The 23,405-nt window shown below is 40.1% G+C and overlaps 1 protein-coding gene across 2 annotated transcripts in view; it reads right to left on the bottom strand.

The window, feature by feature from the left end:
- Positions 1-19,128: 19,128 nt before the first annotated feature.
- The window catches only part of PID1 (phosphotyrosine interaction domain containing 1), a 255,971-nt gene continuing 251,694 nt past the window's right edge, over positions 19,129-23,405 (bottom strand). Inside the window, exon 3 of one of the 2 annotated variants that reach the window (XM_029224464.1) lies at positions 19,129-21,295. In XM_029224464.1, coding sequence (XP_029080297.1) covers positions 20,819-21,295 — 477 coding nt within the window. In that variant the 3' untranslated portion in view covers positions 19,129-20,818. The remainder of the gene's footprint in view (positions 21,296-23,405) is intronic. The other variant, XM_029224465.1, reaches the window with a different exon arrangement.

The raw sequence follows: 23,405 nt of genomic DNA, 5'->3' as shown, positions 1-23,405 counted from the left end.
AATACATTGACATCACCCTCTTCCAACCTCCAATCTCTGGCCAGTGTTCCCGATTAGCTAAAACCAGATGCTGCCAGAGGGCAAGTGAGCAGATGGAGGCAATCCTTCAATACAGAGGATGTTGGAGAGTGGTTAGGAGAGGAAATGGTCTTGGACAAAGGCACCAAGAATACATAATCGGGAAAGGATATTCTCTTCAACAGATGGTTTTGGTTAAACTCTATATCCACATGCAAAAGAATGAAATTAAACCCTTACCTTACACCATACACAAAAATCAATTTGAAATAGATTAAAGACTTTAAATGTAAGACCCGAAACTGTAAAACTCCTAGAAGAAAACATAGGGAAAAAGGTTCATGATTTCAATTTTGGCAATGATTTCATGAATATGAAACTTAAAGCACAGGCGACAAAAACAAAAATAAACCAGTAGGACTACATCAAACTAAAAAGCTTGTGTGCAGCAAAGGAAATTATCAACAACGTGAAAAGGCAACCTACAGACTGGAAGAAAATATTTGCAAACCATATAACTGAAAAGGGCTTAATTTGCATAATATATAAGAAAATCCTGCAACTCGGTGGAGATACTTAAAAATCATTTTTCCAAATCCTGTCTCAGATGGATGGATGGAGATTTCCAGGTGATTCTGTTTTTCTTTTTTTCTCATGATTCTTTTCTTCGTTTTCCATCTTTTTCTTCCCCTTCTTCTCCTCCTCTTCCTCCTCCTCCTTCTTCTTCTTCTCCTTCTCCTTGTTCTCCTTCTTCTTTTTCTTTGCATTCATCACTAGGGCACCAAGAGCTAAGTATTAAGCCCACTTTTAGTCAAGTGTTCAAAAGATTTTTGGCATTGAACTTATCTTATTCATCAATTTTCATTTTCCCTTTTTTTTTTTTTTGCGGTATGCGGGCCTCTCACCACTGTGGCCTCTCCCGTTGTGCAGCACAGGCTCTGGATGCACAGGCTCAGTGGCCACGGCTCACGGGCCCAGCCGCTCTGCAGCATGTGGGATCTTCCCGGACCGGGGCACGAACCCGTGTCCCCTGCGTCGGCAGGTGGACTCTCAACCACTGCACCACCAGGGAAGCCCTTCCCTTTTTTATTCATATATATTTGTATGTGGTATAGTGTGTACCTCTGTAAGATACTTGAAAACATTTTGTGAAAGGAGTGGTATATAAACAAATAAACATGAAAAGTGATATCCATTTTGTACATTTGTCTCTAAACCAAGTCAGCATGAACACTGGAGCCAGACTGCCTGGGTTCGAATCTTAACCCTGCCACTTAGGATCTGTGAGACCTTTGTTATGACATGTAAGTTTCCTGGGTGTCGGTTTCCTCTTTTGTAGAATGGGAGTAAATAAATGTTAGTGTTTCCCATAAGGTCACAGTGGGGATTAAATTAGTTGCTATGTGTTACACAGAACTGTGCCTAGCACTTACAATATGTATAATAACTAATACAATACTACTTATGGTTAATGTCGAACTTCCATATTATACTCTGTAGTACAGGGCTTGGGTTTAGAAATGATGTCCAAGGAATCACAGTTTGGGAAGAGCAGAGGGTTGGTGTAGAATAAGAAATGATCTGCAGTTCAAAGCTACTTTGGACATTAACTAGCATGGCTCATTATTTTAATTGTGGGAAACCAAAGCCTGAGATCCCAAAAGGTTACTTGCTTGCCTAGGCCACCCTCTCTTCTTCTAGGTGGCAGGGCAAGCCGCCCATATGAGTGAGTGGCCCCAGGCATATAAGCCACAGACTTGCTATCATAAGAAGCAGGAGTCCAGCCTGATGGAAAGAATGCTGGATTCCAGCCCTGATCCCATCACTGGCCCTGGGATTGTGGGCAAGTCACTGGACTTCTCTAGATCCCCATCTAAGAAAAAAGCAGTAAACCATCTTCAAGGCCTTTCATTATTCTCACAACTTGTAATTCCAGTCATTACTGTTCGCTTTGGGCACATGTCTATGACTAAACTGGAAATATTTGCAATTTGGTAGAAACAGAGCTTCAACCAGGCTTTGACCCTCCTCTGTACTCTTGCCCAATCTTTCCCGTGAAGAAATCTCTTTGAAGTTATTTTGACTCTGTTGAGTAAGGAATCAGTCGTTCTGATCCCCAGACTTTGATCCCCACACAGACCAGATAGTTTACACAGATGAAATCTTTGTCCCACAGTCACTGACCATGCTTGAGTGCAGACAGCAAAGCCTGCTGCCCAACAGACAATCCTCGGCTGCTTAGTGAAACTCGTGGTGAACCTCAGCAAGGTGGTCCATGTCCACAGTCGTCTTACTCGAAGACCAAGTCATTAATTCATTCAGAAAGTATTTATGGGTCCCATCTAAGAGGCAAGCATTGCAGTAGGCACTTAGGGAATTTACAATTCATAGGGGAATAGACAGCCATTATTTGTAGAGTCATGCCAATGAAAGGACAATTACAACGATGATAAGTGCTAGGAAGAAAATACACACGGTGCTATGCAACTAGAGTACAGTGTGGGACTTCTGACTCCTTCAAAGGCTAAAGAAGTATTCTCTATGTCATAGGTGACAGGTTTAAGACTAGGGGACTGTGATCAGGTAGTGGCACTGTTCCAGGCAGTGTGAACAACACTGCAAAGGCCATCGGTGTGGGTATATGAGGAACCAGAGGACAACCAGGATACTGAGGCCCAGAGGACTGTAAGTCAGCTCATTGTGGGTTTATTTAAGGATAACCCCATGAAACAGTTTTCTCAGTTACAGTAATACCCAAGTCTCCCTCTACTCCTCTTCCTGCATCTTATCCAGCACATGCAAGCAGCCACATGGTCTTGGTTCAGTCTCTCTTACTTTGAAATGCATGAAGCACTTGCCAGAAAACTTAACCAAAGGTTACCCATGACAGTCCTTTCCAAATTCTCTTCCATTTCCTACGAAAAATCTACTTTGATGATGCAGTTACCTTCATCATTAACCTAGGATAACACAATCATACTGACACGCATTTCCACAAATTGTTTTATTCCAGATGGCATATTTTCTAGTAGAAATGACTTGTGTATTACCTTCTGTTAGTGAAATATCTCACACCATATTGTGTCTTCTGGGAAGAATTTCCATCAGGGAAACCAATATTGTGTTTGTATTTTTTTCCTTAAAATCAAGGAATTAAAGAGCAAGAGAAATAATTCTTATATGAATCATATATGAATATGATTATACATACATATTGTACATGTGAATATACATAGGTATGAAATATATATGTATATGAATGTATATTTATACATGTATATGAAAGGCAGTACATGTTTATTAGCAAACAAGAGGAAAATTTTGGAAGGAACAATCATTCCCAAATCACGTCAACATGAGAAATTTGCTCTTGACACGATGATGTATTGAGACTATGACTTCCTTTCTTCTCTGTTATAAACATATTTTCTTAGATTATGAAATGAAGTTATAGAAGAGAAAGCCACTAAATAAAGCCAGAGTCGTGGGATCTCCCTTGGAAATAACAATCTGGTTGTAGATATCAGCATGCTCTTTTAAAATTGGGAAATCAAAGATAATGATGAAGAAGAGATAATACTATAGAACAGGAGGGCCATCTCAGATTGATTTGTGCAAAAATGCTGATGGCAGATCGACACAATAGGTCCTGAAGATTGTATGTTTTTCTTTTCCCCCAGCCTCACCGCATCGCTTGCAGGATCTTAGTTCCCCACCCAGGGATTGAACCCAGGCCCCAGCAATGAAAGCACCAAGACCTGACCACTGGACCGCCAGGGAACTCCCCCCAAATCGTATGGTTTTAAAAATTGAACCGTGATTATGATACAGTGGTCTCCATATTTAATGAAGTCATGAATGTTAGTGTTCTATCATTCAAGATTCATTGGAGTAAATGGTATGTTTGACTAAATGGCAGTGCATGAAATGACACATTTATAATAATGAGTGAGAAACAATCAAAGATCCCATTGTTAAGATCCAACTGTGCTCAGTACAGTTTCAGTACTATTTTTTCTGTATAGTCTATTTATTTGGATAATAACACTAGACACTAGAGTCCTTAATTCATAATGGATTTTGCATTACCCCTATTGAACTTCTTGGATGAGAAATGAAACATTTTAAGGAAAAATGAAAAGAATGGTGTGTTATAGACACCTATAGCACCAACAATTTAGAGATAATCTTTGCCATGTTATGGAAGATGCCCTTTGTACAAAGAAAATCGGGAAGATGCCATCTGTACAAAGATCTATCAGTCTAGCTATGCGTAAACGTGGGAGAAATCATTTCAGCTCTCTAGGTCTCAAAAAACTTTAACACCACATGGTATTAAAATAAGTAATACGTAAATGTGCCCCAAACATTTGGAAGATATTTCTTCTCAATCTTCCATCCTTGAGAAATAAAGCCTTTGAAGTCGGCTCCAAGGTGTAATTTACTTTACCAGGACGAAAGGTGCTGGACTGATAGAAGTGCAGGAGGAGAAAGCCAGGCTACAGAAATATCTTTGTGACTTACCTGACTGGAAAATGCCCAGTGTCAGGCCCTGAGCTAAGGGTCTTTACTCACTTGAGAAGCTGGAAAAGACATGCAGACTCAGGAGTCAGACCACCTCCCTAGAATGGTGACATTTAGCAAATATCTCTCTAAACTTAACTTCCCTCAACTATAAAATAAGAATAATCATAGTTCCCTCTACATATGGGTTTTGTCAGGCATAGCTTTAGAAAATGACAGTAAAAAGCTTAAATCCTGATACATGGTAAGCACTCAATAGACGTTCACTTCTCTTTTGATCTCATTTAAATCTCACGCGATTCAGGCTCAGGGTTCAGATTCCTGATGTGCGTAGAAGGAGAGGAGGACTAAAGTGTATTTTCTGATTGGACCAAGAAAATACATTTGGGTGCCAGGGAAGGGATCAAAAAGAACCATCAGAATTGTGCAGGGCAAGGTAAGCATTTTTGTTTTGTGAAAAGGGGCCGTATTGATGACAAGTCATCTTGGGGGCTTGCTGGTGGCACAAGTGTTGAAATTGAGGCCATGAGAAGTCACTGGTGGCTGGAGCATCAACAGCTTCACAGACAGAGCCACTGGGTCCTCAGGTGTTAGCACAAGGCACTTGGATCCGTTGGAAAAGCTTGGGACTCAATCTGGGAGACCCAAAGCCCAAGTGGTTGGACTGTGGCAGGTGGAAGTGACTTGGGAGTTTCCTTGGAGCATGTAGATATCTCCTAGGTTTGGGGATCGAGTGCCCTGAGCTCAGTCCCAAGTCTGCTTCCTAGTAATTGTGGGCTTCAGCCAACTTCCTGAAGCATTTTCAAAATCAACTCTTTGTTCATAATAAGGGAATAATAATTCTGACCACGGGGGGTTCTGTGAGAATTAAATGAAATGATGCAAAGTGCCTTGCATCTTGTATATGCTCAAAAGTATAAGACATTATTTGAGTTCCTTCAAAATGCTCTTCTCTCTTTAAACTCCACACTCAGCTCTTGGTGGAGTTCATGGAGCTACCAGTGGACAGTGTTGAGCCTGAAGGAAATAACTTGCTAATCACCATCTGGCACCTGACTCTTACTCCAACAGTGTGTTCAGGAACAACCTACAAATGTGCGTTCCTGTGTTTTCCTTTCCTAGGATATTCTTAGCCTAAAAAGGAAAGCCTAGAATATATTACTTCATATCCCAGGTCCTAATGCTTAAATATTTCCTAAGACAGCCACCAAAGACAGCCACCAACTGAGACTAGCTATATTACAGTGTCAGATGGATTTGCCTAAAAACAAAGAGAAACTTTAGCACTACTAAAACTATTAAGTTGAAAGGAATTGCAAGGCTCATTAATTTTGCAGAGGAAAGGCGAAAGAAAAAGTTTCCCAAGTCCTCTAAAGGTAGCCCATTGTGGAGAAAAAAAAGATCTTCCTCTACAATGAAGCCAAAGAATCTGATTCTTCAGTGTGGCACAGAGCACACACTTACAAGAAAAAGTGAGGCACAACGAGTCATATGGAGCTGCAGACACAGAAACGTACCACCATCCCTGAGTTATTGGCAGATCCCAAAATCTGGCCTTCAAAGGCTTCCTTTTTTGGGATGTGGGAATTTTAGTTGAATCATACTGAGATGCCTGGAAAACACCAATTCCCAATGAAAAACACAGGGGCTCCATGAGGGCATTAGCTTAGACCATGGTTGGCCAGGAAAACTTGGCTTTAAGAGTTGGCTAATGTTGTCACACCCAGAAAGGGCCATCCTGCCTGTTTAAAATTTTCTTACTTTTTTAGTTCTCAAACTGCTTTTCTCTCACAACCTCATTTCCCTCAGCAGACAACCAAAACCAGTGATTACCAGACACCAATGCAATAAAAGGAAACACTTAAAATAGAGAAATGGAAGATGGAAAAGGACAACTACAGGGAAATTTTCATCTCCTTGAAAGGACAACTACAGGGGAATTTCATCTCCTTGAAATGCATGTGTATTAAAGAATCATGTTAATTTTATTTCACAAGGAAATTCAAAACATTTAAATGAAAATATACTTCAAAGAACTGTCTGCTCTGGCCTGGATAACCCAACTACAACTCTGGCTGGCCAAGAGAAACCAAGCCTAGACAAAGAGCACAGGGGCAGGAGGAGGAAAGGTGTTGAATTTGGAGTAGAGCAAGGGCTACTCTACTTCGAGATCAAGCCCTGCTCTGCTCCTCTGAACCATGAGCCCTGAAGCACGATTCGATGTTATTACCTGCTTTATTGTTATGGGTTGAATTGTACCCACCCCCCAAATTCGTATGTTGAAATCCTCATCCCCAGTATCTCAGAATATATTGTGACCTTATTGGAAAGGTCACATGTGACCTTATTTGGAAATAAGGTCATTGCAGATGTAATTAATTAAAATGAAGCCCTAATCCAATATGACTGGTGTCCTTATTAAAGGGGGACATTTGGAGACAGACAGGTAGACACACACACACACATACACACAAAGGAAAAAAGCCACGTGAACATGAAGACACAGAGAAAAGTGATGGAGCAGTAGTCAAAGAATGCCAAAGATTGCCAGCAAACAACCAGAAGTTAGAGGAGAGGCATGGAACAGATTTCTCCTCACAGAAAACTATTGACAAGATAATTACACAAAGGCACCTTTCTTGGCTGATGGGTTGTAAAAAGGTACCTCTCGCTCTGAAATGACATCTCTCCTGGTGCCAAGGAACACGCTCTGCTAGGGGAACACAGCCTGGTTGTCAGTGCTGCCCCCTGGTGCTCTCTATCACAAGCTCCATTCTGTGTGCTCTCACCCTCAGAATCTCATACACCACGTAAATGGAGCAAACATGATGATCAGGTAGTTTGGTGGTGGGTCACTGCAAGTCATACATATATTCATTGGTCTGAAAAAGTATTAAATGTTAAACTTCGTATATAAACCAAAGCACTAAACATAATTGGTAATAACTGACTTTTTATATGATCTTGATGAGTTACTGAGCTTCTTAGGGTGATTCACAAAGGTTTAGCATCCTGATAACTTAAGGGAGAAAAAAAACCTAATAACAAAGAGAAAATGATTAAAACTTGATGATCAGAAAATAACTTCAGTTGAGATTTGAGAAGATGGCAGAAGAGTAAGACGCGGAGATCACCTTCCTCCCCATAGATACACCAGAAATACATCTACACATGGAACAGCTCCTACAGAACACCTACTGAACTCTGGGAGAAGACCTCAGACCTCCCAAAAGGCAAGAAACCCCCCACGAACCTGGGTAGGGCAAAAGAAAAAAGAATAAACAGAGACAAAAGGATAGGGACGGGTCCTGCAACTGTGGGAGGGAGCCATGAAGGAGGAAAGGTTTCAACACACTAGGAGCCCCTTCGCGGGCGGAGACTGCGGGTGGTGGAGGGGGAGCCGCGGAGGAGAGCACAGCCACAGGGCTGCGGAGGGCAAAGCGGGCAGATTCCCGCACAGAGGATCAGGGCCGACCGGCACTCACCAGCCCGAGAGGCTTGTCTGCTCACCCGCCGGGGCGGGCGGGGCTGGGAGCTGAGGCTCGGGCTTCTGTCGGAGCGCCGGGAGAGGACTGGGGTTGACGGCGTGAACACAGCCTGCAGGGGGTTACTGCACCACGGCTAGCCGGGAGGGAGTCCGGGAAAAGGTCTGGACCTGCCGAAGAGGCAAGAGACTTTTTCTTCCCTCTTTGTTTCCTGGTGCGCAAGGAGAGGGGATTAAGAGCGCTGCTTAAAGGAGCTCCAAAGACGGGCGCGAGCCGCGGCCATCAGCGCGGACCCCAGAGACGGGCATGAGATGCTAAGGCTGCTGCTGCCGCCACTAAGAAGCCTGTGTGCGAGCACAGGTCACTATCCACACCTGCCTTCCGGAGAGCCTGTGCAGCCCGCCACTGCCAGGGTCCCGGGATCCAGGGACAACTTCCCTGGGAAAGCGCACGGCGCGCATCAGGCTGGTGCAACATCACGCTGGCCTCTGCCGCCGCAGGCTCGCCCCGCATCCGTGCCCCTCCCTCCCCACGGCCTGAGTGAGCCAGAGCCCCCGAATCAGCGGCTCCTTTAACCCCGTCCTGTCTGAGCGAAGAACAAACGCCCTCCAGCAACCTACATGCAGAGGCAGGGCCAAACCCAAAGCTGAACAAAGAAGCTGTGCCAACAAAGAAGAAAAAGGGAAATCTCTCCCAGCAGCCTCAGAAGCAGCGGATTAAATCTCCACAATCAACTTGATGTACCTGCATCTGTGGAATACATGAATAGACAACGAATCATCCCAAATTGAGGAGGTGGACTTTGAGAGCAAGATTTATTATCTTTTCCCCTTTTCCTCTTTTTGTGAGTGTGTATGTGTATGCTTGTGTGTGAGATTTTGTCTGTATAGCTTTGCTTTCACCATTTGTACTAGGGTTCTGTCCGTCCTTTTTTTTTTAAATTTTTTTTTAAAAACTTTTTTTGTAATAATTTTTATTTTAATAACTTTATTTTATTTTATCCTACTTTATTTTACCATCTTTCTTTCTTTCTCTCTTTCTTTTTACTTTTCCTCCCTTTTATTCTGGGCCGTGTGGATGAAAGGTTCTCGGTGCTGCAGCCAGGAGGCAGTGCTGTACCTCTGAGGTAGGAGAGCCAACTTCAGGACACTGGTCCACAAGAGTCCTCCCAGCTCCACGTAATATCAAAGAGCGAAAATCTCCCAGAGATCTCCATCTCAACTCCAAGACCCAGCTCCACTCAACGACCAAGAGGCTACAGTGCTGGACACCCTATGCCAAACAACTAGCAAGACAGGAACACAACCCCACCCATTAGCACAGACGCTGCCTAAAATCATAATAAGGCCACAGACACCCCAAACACACCACCAGATGTGGACCTGCCCACCAGAAAGACAAGATCCAGCCTCATCCACCAGAACACAGGCACTAGTCCCCTCCACCAGGAAGCCTACACAACCCACTGAACCAACCTTAGCCACTGGGGAGAGACACCAAAAACAACGGGAACTATGAACCTGCAGCCTGCAAAAAGGAGACCCCAAACACAGTAAGATAAGCAAAATAAGTAGACAGAAAAATACACAGCAGATGAAGGAGCAAGGTAAAAACCCACCAGATCCAACAAATGAAGAGGAAATAGGCAGTCTACCTGAAAAAGAATTCAGAATAATGATAGTAAAGATGATCCAAAATCTTGGAAATAGAATAGAGAAAACGCAAGAAACATTTAACAAAGACATAGAAGAACTAAAGAGGAAACAAGCAATGACGAACAACACAATAAAGGAAATTAAAAATACTCTAGAAGGGGTCAATAGCACAATAACTGAGGCAGAAGAACGGATAAGTGACCTGGAAGATAAAATAGTGGAAATAACAACTGCAGAGCAGAATAAAGAAAAGAGAATGAAAAGAACTGAGGACAGTCTCAGAGACCTCTGGGACAACATTAAATGCACCAACATTCAAATTATAGGGGTTCCAGAAGAAGAAGAGAAAAAGAAAGGGACAGAGAAAATATTTGAAGAGATTATAGTTGAAAACCTCCCTAATATGGGAAAGGAAATAGTTAATCAAGTCCAGGAAGCACAGAGAGTCCCATACAGGATAAATCCAAGGAGAAACATGCCAAGACACATATTAATCAAACTATCAAAAATTAAATACAAAGAAAAAATATTAAAAGCAGCAAGGGATGGGCTTCTCTGGTGGCGCAGTGGTTGAGAGTCCGCCTGCCGATGCAGGGGACGTGGGTAGGTGCCCCGGTCCGGGAGGATCCCACTTGCCATAGAGCAGCTGGGCCCGTGAGCCATGGCTGCTGGGCCTGCGCGTCCGGAGCCTGTGCTCTGCAACGGGATAGGCCACAGCAGTGAGAGGCCTGCGTACCACAAAAAATAAAAAAATAAACAAAATAAAATAAAAGCAGCAAGGGAAAAACAACAAATAACACATAAGGGAGTCCCCATAAGGCTAAGAGCTGATCTTTCAGCAGAAACTCTGCAAGCCAGAAGGGAGTGGCAGGACATATTTAAAATGATGAAGGAGAAAAACCTACAACCAAGATTACCAGGCAAGGATCATTCATGCAGATTTGATGGAGAAATTAAAACCTTTACAGACAAGCAAAAGCTGAGAGAGTTCAGCACCACCAAACCAGCTTTACAGCAAATGCTAAAGGAACTTTTCTGGGCAAGAAACACAAGAGGAGGAAAAGACCTACAATAACAAACCCAAAACAATTAAGAAAATGGTAATAGGAACATACATATCGATAATTACCTTAAATGTAAATGGATTAATGCTCCCACCAAAAGACACAGACTGGCTGAATGGATACAAAAACAAGACCCATACATATGCTGTCTACGAGAGACCCACTTCAGACCTAGGGACACATACAGACTGAAAATGAGGGGATGGAAAAAGATATTCCATGCAAATGGAAATCAAAGGAAAGCTGGAGTAGCAATTCTCATATCAGACAAAACAGACTTTAAAATAAAGGCTATTACAAAAGACAAAGAAGGATGCTACATAATGATCAAGGGATCAACCCAAGAAGAAGATATAGTAATTGTAAATATTTATACACCCAACATAGGAGCACCTCAATACATAAGACAAATGCTAACAGCCACAAAAAGGGAAATTGACAGTAACACAATCATAGTAGGGGACTTTAACACCCCACTTTCACCAATGGACAGATCATCCAAAATGAAAATAAATAAGGAAACACAAGCTTTAAATCATACATTAAAAAAGATGGACTTACTTAATATGTATAGGACATTCCATCAAAAAAACAACAGAATACACTTTCCTCTCAAGTGCTCATGGAACATTCTCCAGGATAGATCATATCTTGGGTCACAAATCAAGCCTTGGTAAATTTAAGAAAATTGAAATCATATCAAGTATCTTTTCCGACTACAACGCTATGAGACTAGATATCAATTACAGTAAAAGACCTGTAAAAAATACAAACACAGGGAGGCTAAACAATACACTACTTAATAACGAAGTGATCACTGAAGAAATCATAAAATACCTAGAAAGAAATGACAATGGAGACACGACGACCCAAAATCTATGGGATGCAGCAAAAGCAGTTCTAAAAGGGAAGTTTATAGCAATACAATCCTACCTTAAAAAACAGGAAACATCTCAAATAAACAACCTAAACTTGCACCTAGAGCAATTAGAAAAAGAAGAACAAAAAAACCCCAAAGTTAGCAGAAGGAAAGAAATCATAAAGATCAGATCAGAAATAAATGAAAGAGAAATGAAGGAAAGGATAGCAAAGATCAATAAAAGTAAAAGCTGGTTCTTTGAGAAGATAAACAAAACTGATAAACCATTAGCCAGACTCATCAAGAAAAAAAGGGAGAAGACAAATCAATAGAATTAGAAATGAAAAAGAAGTAACAACTGACACTGCAGAAATACAAAGGATCATGAGAGATTACTACAAGCAACTCTATGCCAATAAAATGGACAACCTGAAAGAAATGGACAAATTCTTAGAAATGCACAATCTGCCGAGACTGAACCAGGAAGAAATAGAAAATATGAACAGACCAATCACAAGCACTGAAATTGAAACTGTGATTAAAAATCTTCCAACAAACAAAAGCCCAGGACCAGATGGCTTCACAGGAGAATTCTATCAAACATTTAGAGAAGAGCTAACACCTATCCTTCTCAAACTCTTCCAAAATATAACAGAGGGAGGGACACTCCCAAACTCATTCTATGAGGCCACCATCACCCTGATACCAAAACCAGACAAAGACGTCACAAAGAAAGAAAACTACAGGCCAATATCACTGATGAACATAGATGCAAAAATCCTCAACAAAATACTAGCAAACAGAATCCAACAGCACATTAAAAGGACCATACACCATGATCAAGTGGGGTTTATTCCAGGAATGCAAGGTTTCTTCAATATACGCAAATCAATAAATGTGATACACCATATTAACAAATTGAAGGAGAAAAACCATATGATCATCTCAATAGATGCAGAGAAAGCTTTCGACAAAATTCAACACCCGTTTATGATAAAAACCCTGCAGAAAGTAGGCACAGAGGGAACTTTCCTCAACATAATAAAGGCCATATATGACAAACCCACAGCCAACATCGTCCTCAATGGTGAGAAACTGAAAGCATTTCCACTAAGATCAGGAACAAGACAAGGTTGCCCACTCTCACCACTCTTATTCAACATAGTTTTGGAAGTTTTAGTCACAGCAATCAGAGAAGAAAAAGAAATAAAAGGAATCCAAATTGGAAAAGAAGAAGTAAAGCTGTCACTGTTTGCAGATGACATGATGCTATACATAGAGAATCCTAAAGATGCTACCAATAAACTACCAGGGCTAATCAATGAATTTGGTAAAGTAGCAGGATACAAAATTAATCCACAGAAATCTCTGGTATTCCTATACACTAATGATGAAAAAATCTGAAAGTGAAATTAAGAAAACACTCCCATTTACCACTGCAACAAAAAGAATAAAATATCTAGGAATAAACCTACCTAAGGAGACAAAAGACCCGTATGCAGAAAATTATAAGACACTGATGAAAGAAATTAAAGATGATACAAATAGATGGAGAGATATACCATGTCCTTGGATTGGAAGAATCAACATTGTGAAAGTGACTCTACTACCCAAAGCAATCTACAGATTCAGTGCAATCCCTATCAAACTACCAATGGCATTTTTCACAGAAGTAGAACAAAAAATTTCACAATTTGTATGGAAACACAAAGACCCCGAATAGCCAAAGCAATCTTGAGAATGAAAAATGGAGCTGGAGGAATCAGGCTCCCTGACTTCAGACTATACTACAAAGCCACAGTCATCAAGACAGTATGGTACTGGCACAAAAACAGAAATATAGATCAATGGAACAGGATAGAAAGTCCAGAGATAAACCCATGCACAGATGGTCACGTTATCTTTGATAAAGGAAGCAAGAATATACAGTGAAGAAAAGCCAGCCTCTTCAATAAGTGGTGCTTGGAAAAACTGGACAGGTATATGTAAAAGTATGAAATTGGAACACTTCCTAACACCATACACAAAAATAAACTCACAATGGATTCGTGACCTAAATGTAAGGCCAGACACTATCAACCTCTTAGAGGAAAACATAGGCAGAGCACTCTATGACATAAATCACAGCAAGATCCTTTTTGACCCAGCTCCTAGAGAAATAGAAGTGAAAACAAAAATAAACAAACGTGACCTAACGAAACTTAAAAGCTTTTGCACAGCACAGGAAACCACAAACAAGACCAAAAGACAACCCTCAGAATGGGAGAAAATATTTGCAAATGAAGCAACTGACAAAGGATTAATCTCCAAAATTTACAAGCATCTCATGCAGCTCAATAACCAAAAAAAACCAAACAACCCAATCCAAAAATGGGCAGAAGACCTAAATAGACATTTCTTCAAAGAAGATATACAGATTGCCAACAAACACATGAAAGAATGCTCAACGTCATTAATCTTTAGAGAAATGAAAATCAAAAGTACAATGAGATATCATCTCACACCAGTCAGAATGGCCATCATCAAAAAATCTAGAAACAATAAATGCTGGAGAGGGTGTGGAGAAAAGGGAACACTCTTGCACTCTTGGTGGGAATGTAAATTGATACAGCCACTATGGAGAACAGTATGGAGGCTCCTTAAAAAACTACAGATAGAACTACCATACGACCCAGCAATCTCACTACTGGGCATATACCCTGAGAAAACGATAATTCAAAAAGAGTCCTGTACCAAAATGTTCATTGCAGCTCTATTTACAGTAGCCAGGAGATGGAAGCAACCTAAATGTCCATCAACAGATGAATGGATAAAGAAGATGTGGCACATATATACAATGGAATATTACTCAGCCATAAAAATAAACGAAAGTGAGTTATTTGTATTGAGGTGGATGGACCCAGAGTCTGTCATACAGAGTGAAGTAAGTCAGAAAGAGAAAGACAAGTACCGTATGCTAACACATATATATGGAATCTTGGGGAAAAAAAAAATGTCATGAAGAACCTAGGGGTAAGACGGGAATAAAGACACAGACCTACTAGAGAATGGACTTGAGGATATGGGGAGGGGGAAGGGTAAGCTGTGACAAAGTGAGAGAGTGGCATGGACATATATACACTACCAAATGTAAAATAGATAGCTAGTGGGAAGCCGCCATATAGCACAGGGAGATCAGGTCGGTGGTTTGTGACCACCTAGAGGGTTGGGATAGGGAGGGTGGGAGGGAGGGAGACGCAAGAGGGAAGAGATATGTGAACATACGTAAATGTATAACTGATTCACTTTGTTATAAAGCAGAAACTAACACACCATTGTAAAGCAATTATACTCTAATAAAGATGTTAAAAAAATAAACTTCAATTTCATTGATTTTCATAGAGATTTTTCTATGATAAACAAGAAGAGTTAGTCACTTCAGGGTTTTTTTGGGAGGGGGTGGGTCATGGTTAAGACCAAACATTTATACTAATTGAAGGTAAAGATATATGTAAATAATGCATATTTTTTTAAAAGATGCATTTTATTACCTTTAAGGGCTCTGAATCCTACAATTGCACTAACCGTCTGTTGTTTGTGGAGAGCCCACTCTAATCAAAAGAAAAGGATAGCTTGAAACCAGCAATCAAAGTCTCACTTTCAGCTGGACCTGCTTCTACTTGTGCTGAAATTACACTATGTCTGGTAAATTGCTATTTGAATATGCAGAAGCAGTGTTTTCCTCAATAGGTAAACACTTCCAACAACAACATTAATTCATCCTATTTGCTTATTAAAAATAAGCATAAAACTTTAGCTTTTCAAGGCCAAAACCACAAACTCTTAAATAGTTCCAGCTAAATTAATGAGGTTTTTCTATACTAATTTCTAAAAGTGTGGTTCTAAATCCTAGGAAAAGCTAGGACAGATAATTAAAATAGAGAAAGGCAATAGATAGTTTGGCAAAAGGCTGAATTAAAGGTCTAATTCCATCCTAAGCTTCCAAATTAAAATGTTTTTATAACCATAATAGCATCTACATGAAGTTAATCCAATTATGAACATAATAAAATTTATTATTAGATTATTTCCTGTGCAAAATTGGTATCAGAACCACTATGGTCAGACCTGTGAAGAGACTTGGTCTTAGTTGATCCCAAGTTTACATTAAAAAGTGACCCTGGAATGGAGTCAACTCTTGGCTCTTCCTTGCAAGTTGGTGTTTCCTTAAATGTTTCTCTTAAGTTTTCCCCCCAAAGGACAAAGAACGTTCTGAGATGGTAATCAGGCCACGTAATTACAGGTTTGAAACCAAGCAGGTTCCATGTAGTGTCACGTTTCATTTCACAGATCTGATTATGTTTTCAAATGACTCAACCTTGGTCTAATATGTATGTTTAGATAAAGGGATAAAACCATTTTTATTAAGAAAATAGTTGTTAAATGAAGTTATAGATATGGAAGTATGGACCATTATTGGGAATTTGTATGAAGGAGTTGAAAATATGTGTAATGCTTCAGTAATTCCATTTTCATAATACATCAGCACCTTGTAGTCGCAGCCTCTAAGCCAAGCTATTGAAAAGTAGGAACTTGAGAATGTTTTTAAATGAAAGTCATTAAGTTTCCTAAGCAAAACACTATTCAGATTCTGTTTGAATGCCTAATTTTCGGTGCATAAGCAAAACCCAAGCTAAACTTACTAGGACATTCCATAAGAAACAGTTCCCCAAATGTCTCTGTGAATGCCAGCTTTGCTCAAATGTACAAGACCACGTCTTAGATTCATTTTCAACAAATATAGTTTATTTGTAAGTATCCAAAATAAGATGGCTTAGATTTTTTCTTCCTCTTAGCAACTTGCTTTACCCATCAGTTGTTTTTCTTTCTAAGCTTGGGTTTATGCAACAAACATAGTTCTTTTCTGGTGACTATTATCAGCTGGCACCTCTTCAGAAAGAGCAGCCAAAGTTCTTAGGTTGAACAATGCATCCCATAAAATTACTCCAAAAGCCCGATCCCGGCATCTAATAGGAACATTTCTTGAATATCAATAAGAATATGACAATTAGGGGAATCTTTCCCTTCACTGCTGTTTAGTCTAGGTTATATCGAGGAGATGAGAAGATAGCACACTTTAGGAATGCCTAAGAAATAGTAAGCTATGAAGAATTAAATTGTCATCATGTTCCATCTGACTGGGAAAAAAATAATAAATAAGAGCAATTTAGGATCATCTGCAGGGTTCGACAGTCTTGTCAAATTTTGCATCAATGGACCATGAACCAAAACGTGATCTCAGATTCAGAGCATATATGCTCTTCCCTGCTAAAATCAAAGAAAGTCTGGGATGTTATGATGTATATAATTAAATAGTTAAGGTAGGAAAGGAGGAAGGGAAGGAGGAAAGTCAAAGTGGAAAAAAACAGAGAGGACAAAGAAAAAAGTATTTTCTGATGTATAAATTCGGGGAAAAAAGTTAAATTCATCTGCTTCATACTATCAGAAAAGTAAAACGCCCTCCCCCATCACTCTCTCTCTCTTCTCTTTCAGCAGCAGAAACAAACAAAGCAAATGTATGACAAAAATTCCATAATCTACTAAATGCACCTTCCTTAAAATACATTATCTGTCTACTTCCCTGGGATAACGTTTGTTCTACTTCAATCATATAGCTCACTTCGAACATTCTTCTTCTATCTCTAAGCAGCCACAAACTCGTTCTGGAATTAGGTAAGGAATGATGTTTTTCTTCAGTAAAAAGCCATTTGCTCACCTTTGAAGAAAGTGGGCAAGGGATTCTCTAGGGTTCCGTCCAGGATTCCAGGATTCTGTGCTAGAACTTGCAAATCAAAGCCTCACATAGTAACTTTTCCTTCCATCTGTCTCTCCCTCCCTCCATCCTGCTAAAAGAAACTTACTGAGTTCCCCCTAGATGACCGGTCCTGTGATGGAAGCTGAGGATAGAACGTGAACAAAAAGGAAAAAAAAAAAAATCCCCATCTTAAAGACACTTCCATCCCCAGAGGCTTAAAAAATATTTACATAATTATAAAAATAAATATGTAATTGAAAACTTCAATGGAGGACACGAAGGGAAATTACAGGCTGCTATAGAATCCTGTAATAGAAGGATTTGATTCAAAGTTTTAACATGTCCTGAGAAAAACAAAACAAAACATGCATCTTGGTTTTAGGGGTAAAGAGAGTATTTTTGTCCATTGACCACAGCCAATAAAATACTTAAACAAAATCTCATGTTATTTGTGCTCAAATAAAATTTCTTGGGCCTTTGTTTGCTTTTAAAACTTTTTCTCTTGCTATAAAAAATGACTTCAAACATGAATAGCAAAGGATATTTATTACTAGTGGCTTAGGATGCTAATTTAAGATAAGCTAGAGGGTTTTAAGAGGAATGGAAATAAAATATCCAAATTAGAGCAACAGCCCTGGATCAGAAGTCAGAGGGGTTTTGTCCCCGTCAAACACATCTGAGCTGTGCTACCTTGGCCAAGTTATACAGTGTCTCTGAACCTCAATTTCCTCATCTCTAAAGCAAATGCCATATCTACCTTCAGTATCCTTCTGAGGGGCTTATGAGTTGAGGTACACAAAAGTGCTTTGTGCTCACCAGGCTAGAAAGTAGAGTATAAAAAGGGAGTATAAAAATTCGTGTATTTATCTCTAAATTGCTTACTAATCACTAAGCAAAAGCTATTGCCAATATTATCAGAGTCAACTACTTAGCATGTCACACTTAGTACCCTGAAAAAAATACCAGCAAATGCTTTCTGCGATAAATAACCATATGTGCACTTGCAATCCAAATTTTGCTGAGAGAAGAAAGTGGCATTGTTTGGAAATACATGGTGGCTGGATTCTTTCTTTTCTTTCTCCCCCTCTTCAAAGCATATTCAAGGACAGTGGAGTGAACATGAAAATGAGAAAAGTTCAACTTGAAAGAAAATGCCATTTTCATCGGAGGAGTGAGGTAGTAATTCTTCTTTGAGTTCCTCTCTTTAGCAGGCACCCGTATTTTCACTTTTGAAGCCTTTATATTTGGTACTGATTCCATGAAGAGTATTGCTCAAGACATACAGGCTCCATGGCCACCTGCCTTGCTTGATTAATGGGGCTGTTCTGAGAAATCATGGCCTGAAGGAGACATTTTTAACCAGTTCTGTCAGAAGGACTCACTCTGTTTACCTTCCCCGATTTCAGTGCAGGTTCTCCCAAGAGGCTCGTGAGATTTTATAAATAGCCATCATTTGTAAAATATTCCAGAAGACTCACCTCTGAAATAAGCCCATCACACTAAATAACTTTCAATTATTGACGCGTTACCATCTCAATGAAGGGGCAGTCATTTTTACATAAAAATAGAGCATTAGAAAATAAAACAGGATTTTTTTTTAACACCGTCAAGGAATGGGTTATTGATGACCAAGTTTTAACATATTTTTAGAGAGAATTCCCTATTTATTCAATCTGACCTATTTTGTCCTTCAGGTTTTCTTCACTTAAAAAAGGAACGACATATAAAATATGAAACTCCTCAACTGTATTAATGCGAACATATTTTTTATTGAAGAATGAATGCATTTATGCTAAAGAGTCGTTTACATTTGTTGTGAAGCAGCAAGCATATCTCCGAGAGGTGCATTCCCCTCAGTGTGACTCCATGCTTATTCTACATGCCTTAACACTGGACCCACACTCGGGGGCACACGTACACACACACAAATGCAGACATGGACACACGGATACACAGACCAAAACGCCGACACCACTGCTCTCTGGATTCAATAAACTCTCATTTAAGGCTTCTGTAAGGTGTCCTAGTGCCCCTAAAATTATTACCAGGATTCAAAACAGACTTTCAGAAAGGAGCAGTACCTGGAAAACCAGTCATCTGCTCTCGGCCTTAAATGCATGGATTTTAGCCAATCCTTTCAATGTCATTCAATAGTGACTCTTTGCGTTTATGATATTTAAAGATCCATCAAACTGAGAAAACTCAGGCTCTCTTAGTGAGAATTTCTCATTAGAAATACCGAACAAACTGGCAACTCTGACCCTAAGAGATCCAATTGGAAGATAAGAAGGTCAGATTTCCCTTTAGAATGGACAGAGGTTCTCTAGATAAGTCTGGTTTATATCATTTGTTTCCTACTCGAGCGTAGTGTTGAGTGATGGGTCAAAGATTCCTTAGTGATACCAACTCAGATTTGAAGCTTGCCATGAAAGGTTCATCAGAAAGGACCATCAACTAAATAAGTTACCATAAATCGGGGTTGAAGAAAGGACAGCCCACAAGGAGCTTGTTCAGTCGCTGATAACTCTTTCCCTTTTTCCAACCTATCTGTGGTGGTGGTGGTGGTTTGAAACTCCCACTTTGATTGTTTCTTTCATCTGCTTGGTTATTTTCTTCCCTTTTGGTGTCCTGCAGTGTAGGGTGAGGCTGCATCTCTGTGGGGATGGTGGCGCGGACTGGAAGGGCGGAGAGGGAGGATGGGGCAGGCGGAGGAAGGGGGCTATTAGTAGTGGCAAGTGTTCTAAGAAGATAGATGAAGTGAATACAATAAGAGGGTACTACTTGATATACTTATGTAATAAAAGCACTACCTTTAACTGTGAATTAACTGCCAACTAGCAGGTTGTTAGCTGTAAAGCTCAATAACGGCTGTGCTGATTTGCTTACTGAGGCGAGAACCTGAAGCCAGCCAGGGGAGAGGAGCTCTCAGGATCAGCCTGAGGTGTTCCTTTAGTCCAGAGGCCTCCTCGCCAGCAACAGCACTCACCACCTCCCCACACAACTAGGGATCCTATAGGGGCATCTAACATTCTTGTTGGGTTTCATAAGGCAAGTTGGGATGGTCCATCACATAAACAGCCGCAGTGTATTTGCCTGAGAGCGCTGAAAATCGGCATGGAGAGCTCCTAGAGGGAGGCATTGGAAAATGAGAAAAAAAAAAAAAAGAAGATGACCAGAGTCTAGAACTTTCCTCCCCAGCCACACTCCCACCTTCCTCATAGTCACAGCAGCAGCAGATTTCAATGTAATTACTTTAATAATACATTTCTTTAGATTTAGAATTGCTCTTCTGAATTTAAAAAGCTTGGTCAGCCAATAATTTGGCAGTCTTTTCATCCCAAATTTGAATCATTGCTTATTCATCGCTTGTCTTGAATGCCTTGACCAATGCTGCCTTCGCTGAGGTATCCTCGGTTCGCTCAGCCGTCATCGGATTCCAATTCCTGGGACACCTCTTCCGAGGAGCTGTTCCTGTGGATCCGGCCGTCGCTCTTCATACTGTGGAAAGTCTTCTTGAAGGCCTCCATCATGGCGTGGGCCAGCTTCTTGGCCTCCAGCTTGCTCTCGCACTCGACAGCGTGGCAGTCCATCTGGTAGGACAGGTCGTCATTAATCTCCCTGTAAACCCAGGCGAAGATGTCAGGGCTCACGTTGTGGTCGGCGGTGCAGTAGGCAATGCGGGCCACCTGGAAGGTATCCATGTGCACCGTGGCCTCCCCTTTGTGGTCGAGGTGATGGAGCCACACTTGGAATGGTCGGATTTCCAGGAGGGCATTGGCTGGAAAGACATCTTCTCGGGCTAGCGTGTGCTTTTTCCAGAGCTCGATGACCGGCTTTTCTGTGCAGCCTGACAAAAACTGCATGCCTGTGGTGGGGACCTTACCCAGATAGGTCACCTGTAGAAGTAAGAGAGGAAGAAAAAGGAAGAGGTCAGCAGTAGGCTCTTCGTTCTGCTTGTTCACTGATGTTCTCAAACAATCATGGCGTCACCCTGGAAGGATGGAGAGACATCTTTCTTGCTCCCTAAAAGAATAACTGTCATCCGAATTTATATTTTTTCTCCCTAACAAGTTGACCCCTTGGCAAAGGTACTGAAATTTAAAAATAGGGTTAAACTTTAAAAATTAGAGTTTTAGAGACCTACTCTCCCTCCCTCAGCCCCCTTTTAAACTCAAATTAGAATGAATGATTATGATCTTTTCCAAATTTGGCATTTCTTTGACACCATAAATCCACTTGAAGTTTATTTTCAACCAAACACGCGCAGAATTTAATGATAAGAAGGAGTCAAAAGGATGTTGCATCTGAAAAACAAAATCTTTATTAAACTTATCTCCTACTCTGGTTCTCTTTCCAAATCACTAAATGTCTGATTTCACTTAAGCTACTTGCTTCTAGCAAATGTCAAGGACACAAAAACTGTTCTATTTAAATTATGGCCTAAAACATGACTGTTTTCTCACCAATTTAAAGTTTAAGCAATTTTTGAACTGATGGGCATCTGGTTAGAGTGATAAAAAAGGAAAGATCTACAGATAGGTTAAGATTAGAACCCTGGTTTATCAAATAGCTAGACGGGCAATACTAAAACAAAGAAAAATAATTCCAGGTGATTCAGATAGTGTCCTTTAAAAAATTGGTTTATGATATACCAAGAAAAGATGTTCATTCTCTCATTTTTGTTTTTTTTCACTCATCAACATGGATAGACCCTCTACCCCTGGGCACCTGCATTATGGAAACACATAAAACTGAAGAAATCATTTAAGAAATAACACAAAATAGTATGTAATTTTGCTCAAAATTAGAGGCACAGATGTAAGTGCTATGAATTTTAGGAAAAAAAGACCAGAAAAAGGTCCAGAGAAATGGTGAGAACTGAGCAAGGACATTAGCCACAATGATTCCAAATCAGTGTTTCTGTTTAATGGGACAATAAAGCCCCATTAAGCAGTTACTCTCCACCGTCCCCTCGCTCCAGCCCCTGGCAACCACCAATCTGCTTTCTGTCGTTATGGATTTACTATTCTAGATAGTTCACACAATTAGAATCACAAAATATGTGACCTTTTGTGTCTGGCTTCTTTCACTTAGCATAATGTTTTCAAGGTTCATCCAAGATGTACCATGTATCAATACCTCATTCCTTTCTATGACATCTTTACTTTTGGAAGTGGAAAAGCAAATGGAGTAAACTAGTTTTAGCGTTTGACGTGAAAAGTATTCTTTCTTACTGTCCCCCCGGAAACTAGAAATAACTATGTTTATATTTGTTATATTTGATAGAAACATTCTTCAGAGGAAGGGAATCTCCTTTGATGTGCTTTAATCTCTCTCTCTCTCTCTCACACACACTCTCACACAAACACAATTTTTTAAAAAAATTATACAGTGGCTTCTATCATGATATAATTAAAGGATGAGTTTTAAAAACTTTACTGTAAGTTGTTGACGGTTCCCTCCAGTGGAAAGCAACTTAATAATAGTAAAATTTTGACAACTAAGAAAAAAATGTATTCCTCTCATAAATATTTATTATTTAAAAACTAAAGATTTTAAGGGAAATAAAGTTTTATTTTGCAAGTGTGCTTGAGAGAAGAATGGAGCAGAGATTATAACTCAAAGAGTTTAATACGACAACAATGAAAGCTATTTAATAATACGTAGACACTTATATAAAAAATTTTTTTAAACACTGAGGTTCAATGTATACACAGATGTAATCTCTTGGTACTAAAGTTACTAGGAAAGTAATATTTATTTACTGGCCCAGTTTCACTAGCATCACCTAAACAACACACTATGCACCAAGCATAAGGTCCCACATTGCTGTTTATATACATCTGCAGCCAAATGAAGCCACACACTGAATAGTAATAACTAATATTTGTATCACACTTTAGGTAAAAAGCACTTTGCATGCATTAGATCCACTGACAACCCTGTAGGTCAGGATGGAATATTATCATCACTAACCCGATTTTACAGACAAGAACCTTAGATGGG

This window comes from Monodon monoceros, unplaced genomic scaffold (genome assembly GCF_005190385.1).
Source record: "Monodon monoceros isolate NGI ecotype Baffin Bay Population unplaced genomic scaffold, NGI_Narwhal_1 Super_Scaffold_16, whole genome shotgun sequence".
Lineage (NCBI taxonomy): Eukaryota > Metazoa > Chordata > Mammalia > Artiodactyla > Monodontidae > Monodon > Monodon monoceros.
This window is presented reverse-complemented; position numbering and strand designations above follow the sequence as displayed.